Source organism: Uranotaenia lowii, chromosome 2, assembly GCF_029784155.1.
Source record: "Uranotaenia lowii strain MFRU-FL chromosome 2, ASM2978415v1, whole genome shotgun sequence".
Taxonomy (NCBI): Eukaryota; Metazoa; Arthropoda; class Insecta; order Diptera; family Culicidae; genus Uranotaenia; species Uranotaenia lowii.
Window position 1 is genome coordinate 144,281,291 of NC_073692.1, and position 16,249 is coordinate 144,297,539.

Consider the following 16,249-nt stretch of genomic DNA (forward strand, 5'->3'; position numbering starts at 1 on the left):
TGGCCGGATTTGGCATCCTTCCATTATCCTATCCATTGAACAGTCAAGGAATGGTATGTCGCTAACAACATTCAGGTTGTGCCCAACACTCCAGAACTTCTCCCAATCGAAAAATATTAAACAAAAGTTAAGCAAATCAATAAAAAGACCCAAACAACTGTAAGCAGCGAGGAGCAGTTCAAAGCAAACTGGCGTTCTGCGCCGAAGAAAGTGGATAAGGTGACTGTAGAAAATCTGATGGGTGCAGGCGCGGTCCTATGGGGGGGGGTGATCGGGGTGAGCGGCAAAAAACCGTTACGAAATACTCCCAAACGCTGGATTTTATATAAAAACTAAGAACTTTTCCTAGTAGGTGTACTTTCGAATTCTCAAATTTTTCCACTCCGTGGGGGTGTTTGTTCAATAATAGTATTTATTAATCACTTAATAGCTCAAAATTGATTAAATTTGGTCCGCCAAACTAAAACAGCTGTAACATGCAATTCCCTGTAACGCTACCGGCCATAAGTTTGGGATTACCCCCTCAAAAACAAGAAAATTTTGTAACAAATGATTTTCGGCTTTCGGTAGCCCAATAAATAAAGATCATTCATTTTAAATTTTGTTTATATTGTGCAACCTTTCCCATTTCTCGTTTTGCTTGTGAGTACTCACGTTTTCATGGCCTCTGGGGCGTTCACAACAAAACGACACACTCTCAAAGATTGCGATGCATCTTGGTCGCAGCCGTTTCTTCCGATGACGTCACGGGCAAACTGGCACTTGATCCGGAGTTGCCACGTCGCATGCTGATCCGGAATTCTACATCTGCCTCTTCCTGTTCGGAGCCTTCTTGCCGACTCGCCAGACGAATGCTTCCGCCTGTGCAACCACCCGTTTGTAGTTCCATAGAATCGGTTCATTGCCCAGCTTAACCTGCGAATGCGGTCGTGCACGATGCGCATTTAATCCCGCGCCTGCTGTCGATGCTAGTGACGTGTCCTGGATCCAACGGTATGGCCGCAGCTGCTGCTCGAAACGAAATGCCACTGTGACGGCGCTGGTTGTGCCGGTGCGAAATTCGAGCTCACGTGAAATGTGGTGAGGGGGTAATCAAAAAAGGGGTCCTAGCGGTGAGAGCTCTGGTTTAGCTTTTGTGAGGGAGTATGAAATTTAGTCGTACTCACGATTTAGACCCCTCTTCCGGTTGCTCTTAGAAATCTGCCGGACTCGGCGCAAGCTGCGGTTCCGTTTTCTCTTCGGTTCCCAGAAGTCACAGCCGGTTTGCTGCAACTTGTGCGGCCGGACTTTGTGGTCAGGATTCCTCCTTCGCCGACTGGTTGCTCGAGGGATTCTTTCCCACCCGGGAATTAGACTGCGATCCGGTGGCTCTTTCCGCAGTTCGCCGTAGCGCTCCCACCGCCTCAGCACCGGAACTTCCGAAAGAATGATTTTTTTGACGGGATTTTGACAGACGACTTTCCAACGTCGCCAACTTTTGAGAAAAAAAACATCGGAGTTCCCAGTGGGGAATTTGCAAGCGAGTTTCGTCTGAATTCGGACCAATTTCCATCTGATTTGTCGATTTTCTTTTTAAATTTTTCAGAACGGGTTTTTCCTGTTTCAGTTGAACGTTCAAACATTTTTAATGCCAGGGTGAGTATTTTTTGGGAAAAAAGTGTTGCCATACTGCTTATATCATATCAAATTAACTTTGAAAATTATCGAATAAATTCAAACGTAACAATTTGTTTGGTCATATTTCAGTCATGATATAGTGCATTTCTTTTGATCTCATTCTAAAGTCGATGATCAAAACCTTTTTTGTATGTTTTGGCAAAATGTATATGTTAACAAAATATGACTTAAACTTGGCTATTTGGAAAATTTCCAAAAAATCGTACTTTATATTTCAACCCGATCAATTCAGGATTGAGTGGAACGAATTTAAACACTCGAGTTGCATTTGGATCTTTTTCCATAAATGTAACAACGCATTTTTTTTTTTAAATTTTGTGCTAAAAATTTGCATAGCGCTTTAAACAGATAAAATGGCTACTTAAGTTATCGATCAAAAGTTTGGGCTCACCCCTCAGTATGGTGTATTGACAAAAGCTTAGGATCATGCGAAACATGCAATTTAATTTCGTGCGTATTTAGGTATCTCTGTCATCAAACAACGTATTGCTAATCGGATAAGTTATCTTTTATGCTTATAAGTTTTATTCGCTTTTTGGATATTTAGTGAAAATGTTTTTTTTTTTTCAGACTAACTTCGTTTAGACTTTAGCTATAGTTTGATCATTTTTTGATAATGTTCACCAAATATTTAGTCGGTCTGTTCAATAAATACCTGCAAACTTGTTTCGACCATGACTTTGTTATCTTACAAGTTATTGCAGATCGGTTTAGCTCCATGTTCGATGGATCAACATATCTCGATCCTTTTAAGAAGTAAAAATGACTTGAGCCTTCAGGTGTTAAATTGCCTTTGGGGCCGTTCAGATACCACGTGGACGGAAAAATGAGATTTTTACTCCCTTCTCCCTCTTCGTGCACAAGTATGGACATTTGGCAACTCCCACCCCCCTCCCCCAGATGTCCACCTGAACAGATTCGATTTTTGTTGCCTACATCTAATACTACATTTCCATTTCTTGGTTTATTTTTCACTGCAAGCTCCTATTTTACATGCGTCTCAATTTGAGATTCTCAAAAGCCTATATTTATTCTGAATTTAAGATATCGAAACGGTCTAGACAATTTAAATTAAACAGATACATATAAATTTCAGATTTTTTTAAAAATATTTTTTCTATTTAGGAACGTTTGTGAAAAAATAGCTTTGATTGTATTTGCCGCGACGTTGCAAAAATGGTCGATTTTGATTTTTTGATAAAAAACGATTTTTTATAATTCAAACTATATTTGGTAATTTTTCAGATATTTGGAATTTTCATTTACATACTTTTACGTTTGAAAAAGAAATATAAATTTTAGGCAAATATATGGAAAATGGCCAAACACATCAAATTAAAAATGTGTTTTCTCGTAATAAATTTGTTTTTTTTTAAATAAATTAATTGTTTTTCTTTTCAAGGCTTATTTACTGTGATATTTTACGTCTTTCATTTGCTTTTATGCACTATACCTCTTTGGCTCGAAGGGCCTCATACATTTTGAGCCGTTATCACAATTAAACAATTTTAATAATGATCAATAGTTTTTATAAAAATAATCCATTCTTTAATTTGAAACTTTCAAAATTAAGTTTATTTAGTAAGGAATGGTTACGATAAAGTTGTTCTGAGACGAAATAATGATTAAAATTAAAAAATAAATTTCAATTATGGGGATTTTATGGTAATAAAAAATTACATTAAAAATTTGAAACTTAGATTATTGGTTGAAACATGATATCAGTTATGCTTCAAATTCTATACAAAGCACGAACAAAATTTGTGTTTTCACCTCATTTGATCAGTTTTCTATGCAAAGAGTGAAATATATTTTCATCAATTCTATCATCACTTTTTAAAATATCACTCACAATGGTATTTTTGCAGAAAATTCGGTGATGCAGACGGTACTTTTGAACACATTTTAAGCTTATTTACGATTTTTCATGTTCTGAATATTCGTTTCGCCGAATACTTGAAAAGGGCCAATACTTGGTATTCGGCCTTTCGCATTATTCGGTACATTTCTAATGATATCTATTCAATTTTCGAAAAATACTGAAAATACTACTTCTGAAACTAGAGGTAATGGATAAAATCTGAAATCGAGGCAGAAATTTCTTTACAAAATCAGTTTTTAAAATATAGGCTCCAAAAATTTGCCTATGTTTTAATTTTTCCCAGGTGAGATAAAACTCTTCCGTCATCCCCGACTATTTTCTCGGAAGCAAGGCAATCGCTCAAGTTGAACATTCGGAAGACTTTTTTTTTCTAATTTTTGACCTACGAGGCTGGATTTCAGGACTCACACCAAATATATCGCCGTACAATAGTATTTAAAATTTTGAGTTTAAATCCAGCTTAATAATTCAGGTTAAAAAATCCACTCTGAATCTGAAGGTTATTTCAATTGCAATTGATATGAATTTCACTGAAATATTGAAATAGTATTAATTTTCAGAAATTTACTCTTTATTCAATATGTTATAATTTAATACAAACATTACAAAAAAAAATTGAAAATATTGAGAGCATGAAAAAACATACGACTTTTCACTTTTTTCATAAATAATTCGTTGCAAATTAGTTACTTTTTCTTTGGATTCAGTTCCAACTAAATTAAAAATCTTGTATGCGAACTTGAAATTCAAGAATAAACAAATAAATGTGAAGTTCCAAAAGCTTCATACCTAAGTATATGGTTTTGATGATCTTATTTAAAATTGAATTTATATTTAAAGATTGAGGAATATGAACAAGAATTAATAATAATTCGATACTTTCGATCAACAGTTCAGCAAAATACTCCAGAAAAATAATTAAATATTCAGTTTTTAGTTCATAGCAATTATTAACAATCGTCGCAAAATGAGGATCATTAAAATTTTTGTGAAGGTCTTACCCTGATATGAAGATTCCCAGTAAAAATATTGTGGATAACTTGAAGATTTTTTTTTACTTTTTCTTCTACGAAATGTGTGTTTAATTTTCATTTGTGAAATGACATTTACCTCTATCGGATAATTCTTCCAAGAATTCTGAAAGTTATAATTTTTAAACTGCCAAATTTAAAAATTACGGAAATTATCTTTTTATCAATACTTTTTCGCTGTGAACATCTAAGATTCGCAGATTGTTTTATAAAAGGTTATCGAAATGAGTATATTAAGGAAATTTGTTAAAAGTTTCCACTATTTTTCTTTAATTTCAAATTTTTCAAACTACAAACCTACAAAATACAAGTCTTATTTGCAACTGCAAACCCATCGCCTCCCCCAACCCCCCCCCCCCCTTCCTCCATCCTCCACTCTGTTTTTCAAATCAAAATAAACGTTTTTTCGCCAAATATTTACTTATTGGCTGATTTTTGAAAATTTGGAAAAAATCACCCCCCACAAGAGCCAACGCTAGGACCGCCCCTGGATGGGTGGCGTCAAACGAAACTCTCGCCAATTTGGACTAGGTTGACCGGAATCTTATGCCAAAAATGCGTTGCGAAACAAGAAAACATTTTATGAGATTTTCATCTCATTGAATAATTCATCCCAGAAACAACCAAGCAAACATGAAATCGCATTGGAAATGATAGCTCAAGTCGTTGCTGCGAATCGCAATTTCTACCAAATAAGTAGCAATCGTAAAATTGGTTACTTGAAGTCGGATTAAAACAGGTATGATAAAAATTCCGCCCTGTTTGAAGATTCTGACGCCGGTTATTCTCCTGCGCGGCTTCAAGTGAGAAAACCGCCTTGTGCAATCAGATTGATAAAAATCGGATGGTGTATTTGAAAGAATTGACCAATAAGAGATGCATCGAATATTGTCGCTGGCAACGGTTTGCATGCTTTAAGAGTTAAGTTTATTTATTTATTCGTCAACCGTAACGTAGACTAGTAGTTTCATACATATGCATTTCCTTAAGAATAGGTTTAAGCAGTGTCTGCTTTACAATTTTTCTTAAGAGTTTAGATTTCTTCGATTAAAATATTGTTTGAGTTTTTGCCGAGACATTGTAAAGTCAATGGTTTCGCAGTGTTGATTGTAAGAGGCCATCATGCGATTTATTGGCCCGTTTTTCGCGTTGTTTGTGCGATAGCGATTAATGAAAAATAAATTTCTATTTCGGAGTTGCCGAGAAGGTGCATAAAAGTTTAATTTTGATAGAAGTTCTTTTGAGTCTATACGCTGCGAAACGATATCGTTTACAAATGAAACCATTGCAAATTCGCGGCGTTCTTTTAGTGTTTGTATTTCAATGAGCATGCAGCGCGCTTTATATGATGAAAGTGGAATGATGTCCAACCTAATTTACGAAGGGCATATCTTAGAAATAGCTTTTGTACTGATTCTATTCTTCCTTCGTATGAAATTGAATATGGGGACCAAACAACACTGCAATATTCCAGTAAAGACCTTACATAGGCAATATATAGTGTTTTTATTGTATATGGGTCTTGAAAATTAAAGCAAAAAAAATTGCATTTTTTGACATTGAGCTTCAGAAGGCTTTTTTTGCACCACAGGTAGAAAATGTGAATTTCATTCTGGAATATGCTGATGTCTCCTTCATTTCTTATTACCAAATAGAGCTTCATGTCGTCGACATAAATGAGCATTTTGAGATTTTTAAGAATAAAGAAAATGACGTTTACATAAAGTATGAAAAGTAGGGGTCCTAAATGAGATCCTTGCGGAACTCCTGAAGTGACTTCAATAGTTGTTGGCGATTCGTTAGGTATGATTCAAGCCATTTCAGGAGTTTAGATTTTATTCTAACTTTTTGTAATTTGAAAAGAAGCATTGGTATGCCTATGCGATCAAATGCCTTACTAAAGTTTGTATAAATTCAATTAAATTAGTTGATGTTGAACGGCCTTTGAAAAAGCCATATTTCCTGTCAGTTATTCGGTTCTTAATTTGGGGAAAAAAAATTTCGTTTATAATTGCTTCAAAAAGCTTGGGAATGCAAGAGATAATGGCTATTCCGCGATAATTTCGAATGTCAGACTTTCGACCAGATTTGCGCTCTCTTGAATTCATTTAGTATGTACGAACAAGATGTCGGATATCGTCCAGATATCGCTTCAGAAAATATGTATCTATATTGCCTCCACTTTGGTAGGTAAATGCTGTTTGTGTGAGCTTCATACCATCATTTTATGATGTATATGAAACGTATAAGAAAGTTGTTGCACAAAAATATTTGCTGGGAAGAAAACAAAAAAAATTGCCGTGGGAAACGAGAATCGAACTCAAAAACACCATTTTATATCGTCTCGCCAATCCGTCCTTTTAACCTGTGTAATAGCTGAGCCGGATAAAGGACGAAAGATAAGGCCAAAACAAATAACAAATTATTTGTATGTCAGCCAAAACAAATCTAGTGGCTCATACAACCTAATCGAAACAAACTCTAGAACTAACCTGCTGTGTTCTGATAGTGTACCATTAACAGCTTTGAAGGAAAACAAGACCTCAAAACAGTGTAGAGCGCTTTCAAATTATAATAATGGATAACATTATCGACATTTCAAAAATGAAAATGTGCTACACATTTTTTTTGAGTTATAAAATCAGAGATTAAATAAATAGTTGGCTTTTGGTCACCCTAAGACAAAATACCTTCCGATTTCTAGTGAAACTGCTAACACACGATAGTATTTTTCATCATTCGATTATTCACTCCGAAGCCACCTTTGAAAGCTTTAGAAAGGAAAACCAATTATTCATCCTGTATTACTTGTCGAACTGATTGAAATAAATCAAAATAATTCGTTGTTCGTTTGTTTGGAATTATCTTCTTATTTCATCATGTATTTCGTAACGGTGATTCAACATAAGGCATAGTTTGTATCGAAGGTAGACACCTATGAGCTCACTTTTTGTAATCACTTATTTTTCATTCCAAGGCTCGGGTGATGAGCTCACACTGGTGGAGAATTTTTTTTATTATTGTTATTTGTAGAACCATGACACTGTTATCCATAAGAAAGCGATATTTTCCTGAGGTTCTAGTAGTAATATGTTTCTGATGCCTTGGCTCATAAACGACTATTATCTTCTAACAGAACATTTCTCCATCTCGTATAATTTGATGTTTAGAATGGGAGCATCCAAAACTATAGAAAAAACGCTTTAAATGTACATATGAACAAATGTCTGGCAGTCTGGAAAAGGCTGTCATGGTTATTTCACATGGACAAATTTTACGAAACTTAACTTAGGCTTATCAATAACTACGCTGATATTCTAGGAGGCGCGACTGTTCCAGAACAAATAAAGAATTTGGGTGGTTATCAAACGTAGAGCATTTTATCAACGAATCGGAAACAGAATACTTTGAGAAGTATTCAAGGAAGCAATAATGGCCGAAGCAAATGGATTTTTTCTGAAGAACAGGGCTTTTCTAGGAAGATGCGAAAAAAACTGAATTACGCCAATCATCTTCACACGCGGAAACCATTTTAAAGCCAAACTCTTATAAAGAACAGTTCATCAGTCACAACAAGAACCACGTGCTAGGAAGAAAGTTCCATGGCATAGGTTATCTCGAACCGAGGTAAGGTCAAGGATTTAAGGCTTCCAAAAATTACGTTGTGGTGTTTCCTGGTAGTTATCACCATCTCGAGCTGTCAATGAATTCGACTGTGAATCATTCTCTCAGCTGTTGCCAAATAATTATCGCTTCTTTTTTTGTGATAATGTGACGTTTAATGAACATCGTAACGCCGATCGTTGTTAAGTAAACGTTAAAAAGATTTGATGTTGGTCATGTAGTTTGCACAGGTTCACAGAGTTCAAAGAATTAAATCTTCTAATATCAACTGATGCTTTTCCATTCACAAAACAAACATTATTTTGATTATTCAGATGTTAATGTAATAATGGGATAAACAATCGCTTAAAAAATATAACTTACAGAACTTCTAAGCTAATAAGTTTGGTACTAAATATAGTTATTTTTAATTAAAATAAAAAAAATCCTTTCCTGGCGCCGTCTGTTATTGTCTAACTTCTGTCTGTCTGAATTCGTTATTCGTTCTAGAACATTCGCGAGTTGTTGATAAGCATTCTAATCTGGTCCGAAGACCTTGTCGATTATGCAATAAGTTTGGTGTAGGTTTGGGAAGCGTGGTCAAAGAGTCTCACTCAATGAAATAGGCATGATAGCGTTTGCCGGACTCGGTTCAAAGACATTGGTTCATTTGAAGTCTTCCTTTTCTAAGTCTCGATGCTCCCATTTGTAGCTCATAGATTAAACGAGATAACAGAAGCTTAACTGGAGGAATTGTGTTGTGTGAATCATTTTTTCTAGAAGCTTCCAGCAATACCATAGGCTGTAAGCTGTAACATAATAAATGAACGAAAACTTATCGTAAAATAATTTAGTTCTGAATCGTTTGCTTATCTTGATACATTTTTTTTTTTGTAATTTTTTAAATCCTAACACATTAAGGACCTCGAAGAAATTGTTGGCGAGAAACAACAAAACTTCGCAATATATATCTCCGAAACTACTGGGCCAAATTCAACAAAGAAGTTTCTTCAAGTTATCGAACGTTTTTGTTTTAATTTTATCGAACATAGTTTTAGTTTTTAATTTATATCAATTGATTTATGCTTCTTAGTGTAGCACAGCAAAGCAGCAAGCGAAATCACGAAATATCTTATATTTGGTTCGCAATGTGTTAATATGAAGTATAAGTGATTTCTTTTCTTCGTTTTCTTGATCAGCAATCTTCCAAAAGTATTTTTTTATTTTTTGTTCTTCAAAAATTTAATTAACGATTAAAATTGTACAAACACCAAACGAAAGTTGTGTGCAAAAATTGAAAATATTCAAGATCCCAATGGTTGGCAATGCCACTGCTGGCTTGTCATATCCATTTTTGCACATCCGTCATCTTATAGAAGTTTGTTTACAGCTATAAGATATAGAAGATATAGAAGCATCGCATCAGGGTATCGAGTTACTCCTTCTGCTAAAATTGTTTGCTAGAACCTCAGAAAAATATCTTTTTCTAATGGAAAGATGGTGCACGTTCGTTTTGCGCAGTCAATAAAATTTAACCACATTGTAAGGTTGTATGGTATGATGTGACATGACATCTTCTGATAGTGCAAATCATGCCTTAAAATGACTCATGAACATTTGATAGTTTTTTTTAAACTTGTTTTCACGTCATATGTAGAGCGAGAGTAAATGCGAGGCAATTGATTGTTTCACAGGGAGGTTTAGGGGTTTTAACGGGTTTTGTTCCCATTTCATTGCTATAAAATTTGTAGGAAATCGACAAAAATATCTAAACATTGGAAAAAAAGAACGTGTTCTACATTTCTTAAAATTTTACTTATTTCTTTTTTTTTGTGGCGTTTGAATAGCTTGGGGAGCTGACGCTGGAAATGCAAATTAAAGATAGTTTTTGGAGAAGAACATTTTAAAGTTTAGAGTAGGCAGCGTAGAATAGTAAGCGATCATGGTTGGTTAGGCCATCATGCACTTCATTATATCCATTCCGGCTGGATATGGACAGAATGCAGTTCAAGATAATAAATCAACCCCTCCTAATACCAGTTGGAAAAAGGACAAGGGTGGGTTCGAGACTGGCCTCTATTTACTCCCCAAGCATCTCGTCGGCAATGTTGAGAAATCATTTCACTCGGGAACTAGCGATTATATGCAAGTCGAGTGAATTGCACACAACATCTATTTGACATTCTACAAACAACACTACCCTGCGCGTGGCGTGGAGGCTTCATCTGTCAGCTGTCATCTATCAAACGGACAACTTGTACGGAACATTGCACGAAATTGGATACAATGTTTGATACAATATTGAACGGAATCTAATGGACAACTGGATTAAATGTTCATGGTTCTTGAAATCAGAAATAGGCACACCGAAAAAAGTGAATGAATAAATACAAACATCACTAATGTAACCGATCTAGTTTTAAGCTATACTCTGTGTTCGTCTCAAATAAAGTTACCTTAAACAAGAGTTTGAATTCGCGTTTTAATTCGATTACTCTGAAATCTCAACAGGTTATGGGCCCAGTGAGTAACTGGGATATAATAAACTGTACACCTTAACAGGTTATGGGCCCAGTGGTTAATTGGGATGTCATAACCTATCCATTTTAACAGACAACTTATGGGATTCCAACCCAAAAGTTTTCCTTGCCGATACCGGGAATCGAACCCAGTACGCCAGGGTTACCAGACTCGCGCCTATCCACTAGACTACATCAGCGCTATTTAAATTTTACTTATTTCGAAGCCATTATCCGAATACGTCGCAAGAAGGGAATATAATCTAAAGTGAGATTTGGAACATCAGCCCAAACTGATAAATATATTGGCAAACATTCGTACACGTTAACGATGTTCATTTAATTATTCCATAAAAAATCGTCTTTACATAATTTTTCGATTTTGTCACTTACCCCAATTTGTCATCCTAAAATGCATCATGGCTGGTGACAAAATCGGATTTTCACTGTACATATACCTATTTGATACATTTCTGAAAATTTGAACCAATGCTTTAAAGGGGGTCCACGATGAAATTGCCACACACAAAATTGATTCGCAAAATTCGAGTTTTCATTCGATTGCCATCAAATTTCCAGGGATTGAAGAATGACTATTAAACTTCATTTTACTATTTTTCTCGTATTTTATTCACAGTCCATACGCAAGTGCCAGAACATTGGCCTCAACTCCGGCCATAAGATTCTGCACAACTTGTGAATCAACCGTTTTTTGCATGTAAACTAGAGTTCCCCAAATGACCCGACTTTTGAAAATGTTATGCGCTGCAGGCTCAAATTGATCCAAGGTCAAGAATAAGATCTCATGCCAAATTTGGGCCAGATAGGAACACGGGAAGGGGTCGCTCAACGAGCCTGAAGTTTGTATGGGATTTTGAGACATTTTGCTCGGGAGAAATATGAAAAACAAGTTTTCATCAAATACTTTGGTTCCTGTCGGCCTATTTCTTTCAAAAACGGTTTTTCTTAAAGCCGAAATAATAAAAAATATTTCATCCGAAGACTGCATTTCGATAAGAGTTAAGATAAAAAAGTTATTGGGCTTCAAAAATGGACTAGCCTGCAGCGTATAACATTTCACAGTTTTTTAATTTCCCATTTGGGGCAATCTAATGTAAACCCATACTTTCTTCAGCTCCTCGACTGTCTTCACTACCGTTTAAGAAAGTGCAGCTTCATAATTGCCCAGTTCCAGAAGGCCAAAACTAAGGCTGGGTTTCGAACGTTCAAGGTACAAAAGGCCCCTAATCGCGACGAAAAGCAGAACAAGTCCGCCAAACCAGGAATTTCTTCGCAAATTTGGAAATCTTCTGAGTGTGGACATGCTCCGGAACGCTGAACTTATCCTTGGCCGTAAAAAAACAGGTTGCCGGGGATCTGTTTGGAGTCGGCCTTCACATATATTTCGTCGTCCATGATGCATCATTCAACTTTCGTCAGCATGCTGAGGTACAACTTCCTGGCACGGGTTTTCTTGGACTTGTTCTGCTTCTCGTCGCGATAATGGGCCTTTTGTACCTTGAACGTTCGAAGCCCAGCCTTAGTTTTGTCCTTCCGGAACTGGGCGATTAGGAAGCAGCACCTTCTTAAACGACCTAAGGTAGTGAAGGCAGTCGAGGAACTGAAGAAAGTACGGGTTTACATGCAAAAAACGGTTGATTCACAGGTTATGCAGAATTTTATGGCCGGGGTTAAGGCGAATGTGCTGGCATTTGCGTATGGACTGTGAATAAAATACGAGAAAAATGGTAAAATGAAGTTTAATAGTCATTTTTCAATCCCTGAAAATTTGATGGCAATCGGATGAAAACTCGAATTTTGCGAATCAATTTTGTGTGTGGCAATTTCATCGTGGACACCCTTTAGAAACTGAAATAGCAAAAAAAAAATTAAAATTGACGAGAAATAACGATAATATTCATTAAGGGTCAAATTTTTCAGTTCAATACCTCGCTCTGTTAAAGTGATTTACTGGCCATAAAGCGCCAGAAAAGAACTAAATTTGACGAAGTATAAGTCCTCGATAGAACCATAAGGGGCCTAAGTTAATTGTTGAATGACATTAGAGAGCCCATATTTATGGTTCAGAGCTTACGAGCGCCACTGGATGCGATTTTATTGAAGCGCACAGGCATATTTTGCCATAAGAGTGGCAATAAACCAACCCCCTGGCAACTTGACAGTTCTGGCGAGTTTCGTGTGCCTGATTCAAAATCGCAGATGTCGCATGTGTACTGCTTGTTTACATACTTTTCAAGTCATGCGTATGGAAAGGGCACATCATCAAATGTGGTGCGAATCAGGCAAATTCATAAATTTCGAATGAATGAAAAAAAGATTCAACCGAAATTATTATACACATTCAATAATCTACCTCTTCATTTATTGTAAAGGAACAGTTTTTCCATAAAACAGGAAATGTTCTGCTATAATGTGAAAGTTTTGGCATTCTAAAATTTTCATATGTATCGCAGTTTATGAAATTACTTGATGATTGTTGTAGTAATGTATTGTTTTATATTTATTGTGTACGATTGTCTACAATTGTTTCGGTGGAAGGGATACTTGTTTCAAAAAACTGCCGTATATCAGTGGATTATTTTGATCAGTCCAGAAGTTTTAGACCTAATAAATGACACACAGATTTACGTCTGTGAATCGTTTCCATCGACTAAACTTTTGAAAACAGATCATTTTTACATAAAACTGAGCTTAAATTTTTAAATTCAAATCATGTTTTCATTTGTTCAATCAATTGAAAGAGAATATATTTCAATATGTGTCCTTCCGACATGTTAAGTCGCTTGATTTTCGATTTGACAGAACCAGAGAACCAGAAAAAACTGGCACACGCGATTTGTATGGGAAACGTCAAGTTGCCAGGGGGTTGCAATAAACGGACATTAATGGGATGATAGTCATCATTATACTCACCTCAGGACGTAGGCATCGATTTGTTCGTTTCTGGTGAAGCTGATGATTTCACAGCGTACTGTTTTCAGCAGGGCGTCCCACATTGGTCTGCAAGTGGTGAAAAAAACAGAGAAAAAAGCAATGTATTAAAACGATCCACTTTTCGAACGACTGCTAGCGAAACACATTTGCCAGCAGCAGGCAAACAGATTGGCAAAAACACCATTAAAATTATGCCTGGTTATGGGAAACTGTTCTGAATAACAATAATGATAACTGAAAAATGAGTATTGGATTAAGATGTACTTAATCCAAATAGTCTTTTCGTGGATCCAACATTGTTTGTGAATAAAACTTATTTTGTTTTGTTTACAAATTCTTTTACAAATGTTTAGTTCAAACGTAAATTTAACGCTCATACAGACTAAGGACATCATTTAACATCGATACAGCACATTTTTCGCGAAAAGTATAAGGATGCGAACCGATGATATTTATACATCTGAAGCATTTATATTATCTATTCTTAAACATCAAATCCCACGTCAGCAAACAAACAAAACGAGAGAGCGTGAGAACTAAGCTAATTTTTTCCGACCATAATACACTCTTGTCGTTAAACAAATTTTCACTTTCACATTTCTATTTTAATAAAGCGTCATGAAACAAACAGAAAAAAGCCGCAAATCACATGTGATGCACTAACACACTAACGAAACCGGCAATGGTAGCGGAAGATAAATAAAAACAATTTCTGCAAAGCCAGACCTGGGACTCGAGAAGCTTGACTCAAAAAAAGATAGCAGCATCTGATTGGTTATATAATTATTTAAAAAAAAAACAGGTGAAAATATGATGGGCCACGCAGGAACAGCTAAAGCATTAGACTGTGTCTAAAGATCCAGAAGCTTCGATTCAAAGTGCTGACGTATGAAGCAGCACTAATATGCCAATAACGTAGGCATAAACGTGTTTTTTGGACACAGTATGTGTCTGGCTTGAAGGCTACTCGAAATTTGTCTCCAGAAATTTGCTGCCTCACAAATCTATTCGCTGTGCCTCAATCCAAAATAGTTATTTAAAAATTGAATGAAATTAATTTAAATTATTCAAAATATTTTCATTGAAGGTGTTCTCAAAACGGCGTAGCTACCTAAAACTATGAAAAAATTCACGATCTCATTGTCTAGCTTCTCGATTTGTTCAAACTGTTTACTAATACGCCTTGGGCTGATATTTTTTTGAAAATTTGTCAGCCCCTTTTTATGATGACATATATAATTCTCAATGCCTACATTTTTCAGTTATTTTTTGTAGTCCCAGTAAAAGTGTCCCTTTCAATTAGGTAATCAAACAACTATTTCAAATTATCGTTGAACTAACTGAACATAATGCCTCATTTAAAAGAAAAAAATAAAGATCCTCAAAGAAAGACATCGCACATCACACATCGCTCATTGATGGGCCCTTTCCCGACACCAAGTCCGAGTGCAAGTTGCAAGAAAAGTGCTAAATTGGACGTGCTTGCTTCAGCGAGACAAAACCTGCTTTAGCCGGATGCACGTGTTTCTGTTTCTGCTTTGATAAGAAACAGGGTGAAGAAGAGCGACCGAAATTGGCCAACACCGAAGAAACCAGCTAGCTTGCTAGTTTGTTGCTGCACAGTGGTTTCGATTTTCGTTATCTGGTTTCGCTTCTAGAATGTTCGAAATTCGATGATGTTAGTGAGGTACTCTGTTTTGTGTTTTTTTGAACGCTGAACCAGGGTCGAGGAAGGGATTTAATTATACAGCAGCATACCTAAACGATCGGATGCGTTGATAAAGCTTATTGCTGTCGAGTTCCCTACCATTGAGGCTAACTTTTTTTTTTTTGGATGCTGAGATGGTTATACTTTTTGTTTATAACCAAAATCCGTTAAAAATGAAGGTATGCATATGGAACTTGAACATTTTTTTTCTAGTTTTTGAAACTTAAAGACAGATGAACATTGAAACACTCAAACGTTATCATAAGAAAATGTCATACCTACTTCCTTATCTATCACACTGCAAAATACTTAACATAATTTTCTTGCATGTAGAGAAGAAAGGGAAACAAATATTTAAAAATATTGCTGGATTCTACATCATTACTTTGCAGAAATCTAAACCAGGAAACACCCAAATTCGAAATCGTATATCTCAGAAACCACAGGATCGAATCGAACAAATTTAGTGTCTTTGAGTTACTTAAGTTGTTGTGTTTAATTTTGTAGAATAATCTTTTATTATAGAATTCACAACATTTGATTTATGCTTCTAAAAGAACCTAGCACCCTTGCGGCAAGCGAAAAACGAGATATCTCTGATTTGGTCCGCGTCGTGTGAAAGGAATATAAAACTGTTGAAATGCAGAAGCTGATGATATCATTCTTGTCTACACTACTTTTGTCAAATTTTGCAAAACATTTTGTTCAATCAGCATCAATATCTGAAGTGAATTGGCCATCATGTGAGGTTGATTCAACAAGACAAAACTGCTCAGCTGGCGATTGCTGAAATATCCAGATGTCTGGTTGATTTGGCTATATCGTTAAAATTGATTTGATAAAAATTCACACACGTCAGTAAGCTTTAGTTGAT

The 16,249-nt window shown here is 35.8% G+C and overlaps 1 protein-coding gene across 4 annotated transcripts in view; it reads right to left on the reverse strand.

The window, feature by feature from the left end:
* The window catches only part of LOC129745107 (S-adenosylmethionine decarboxylase proenzyme), a 41,985-nt gene that overhangs the window by 18,117 nt on the left and 7,619 nt on the right, over nt 1–16,249 (reverse strand). For 2 of the 4 annotated variants that reach the window (XM_055737952.1, XM_055737951.1), the window contains exon 2: nt 13,647–13,733. In XM_055737952.1, coding sequence (XP_055593927.1) covers nt 13,647–13,733 — 87 coding nt within the window. Of the gene's footprint in view, nt 1–654; nt 1,107–1,166; nt 1,439–13,646; nt 13,734–16,249 lie in introns of those variants that run through there. The other 2 variants (XM_055737950.1, XM_055737949.1) reach the window with 2 other exon arrangements.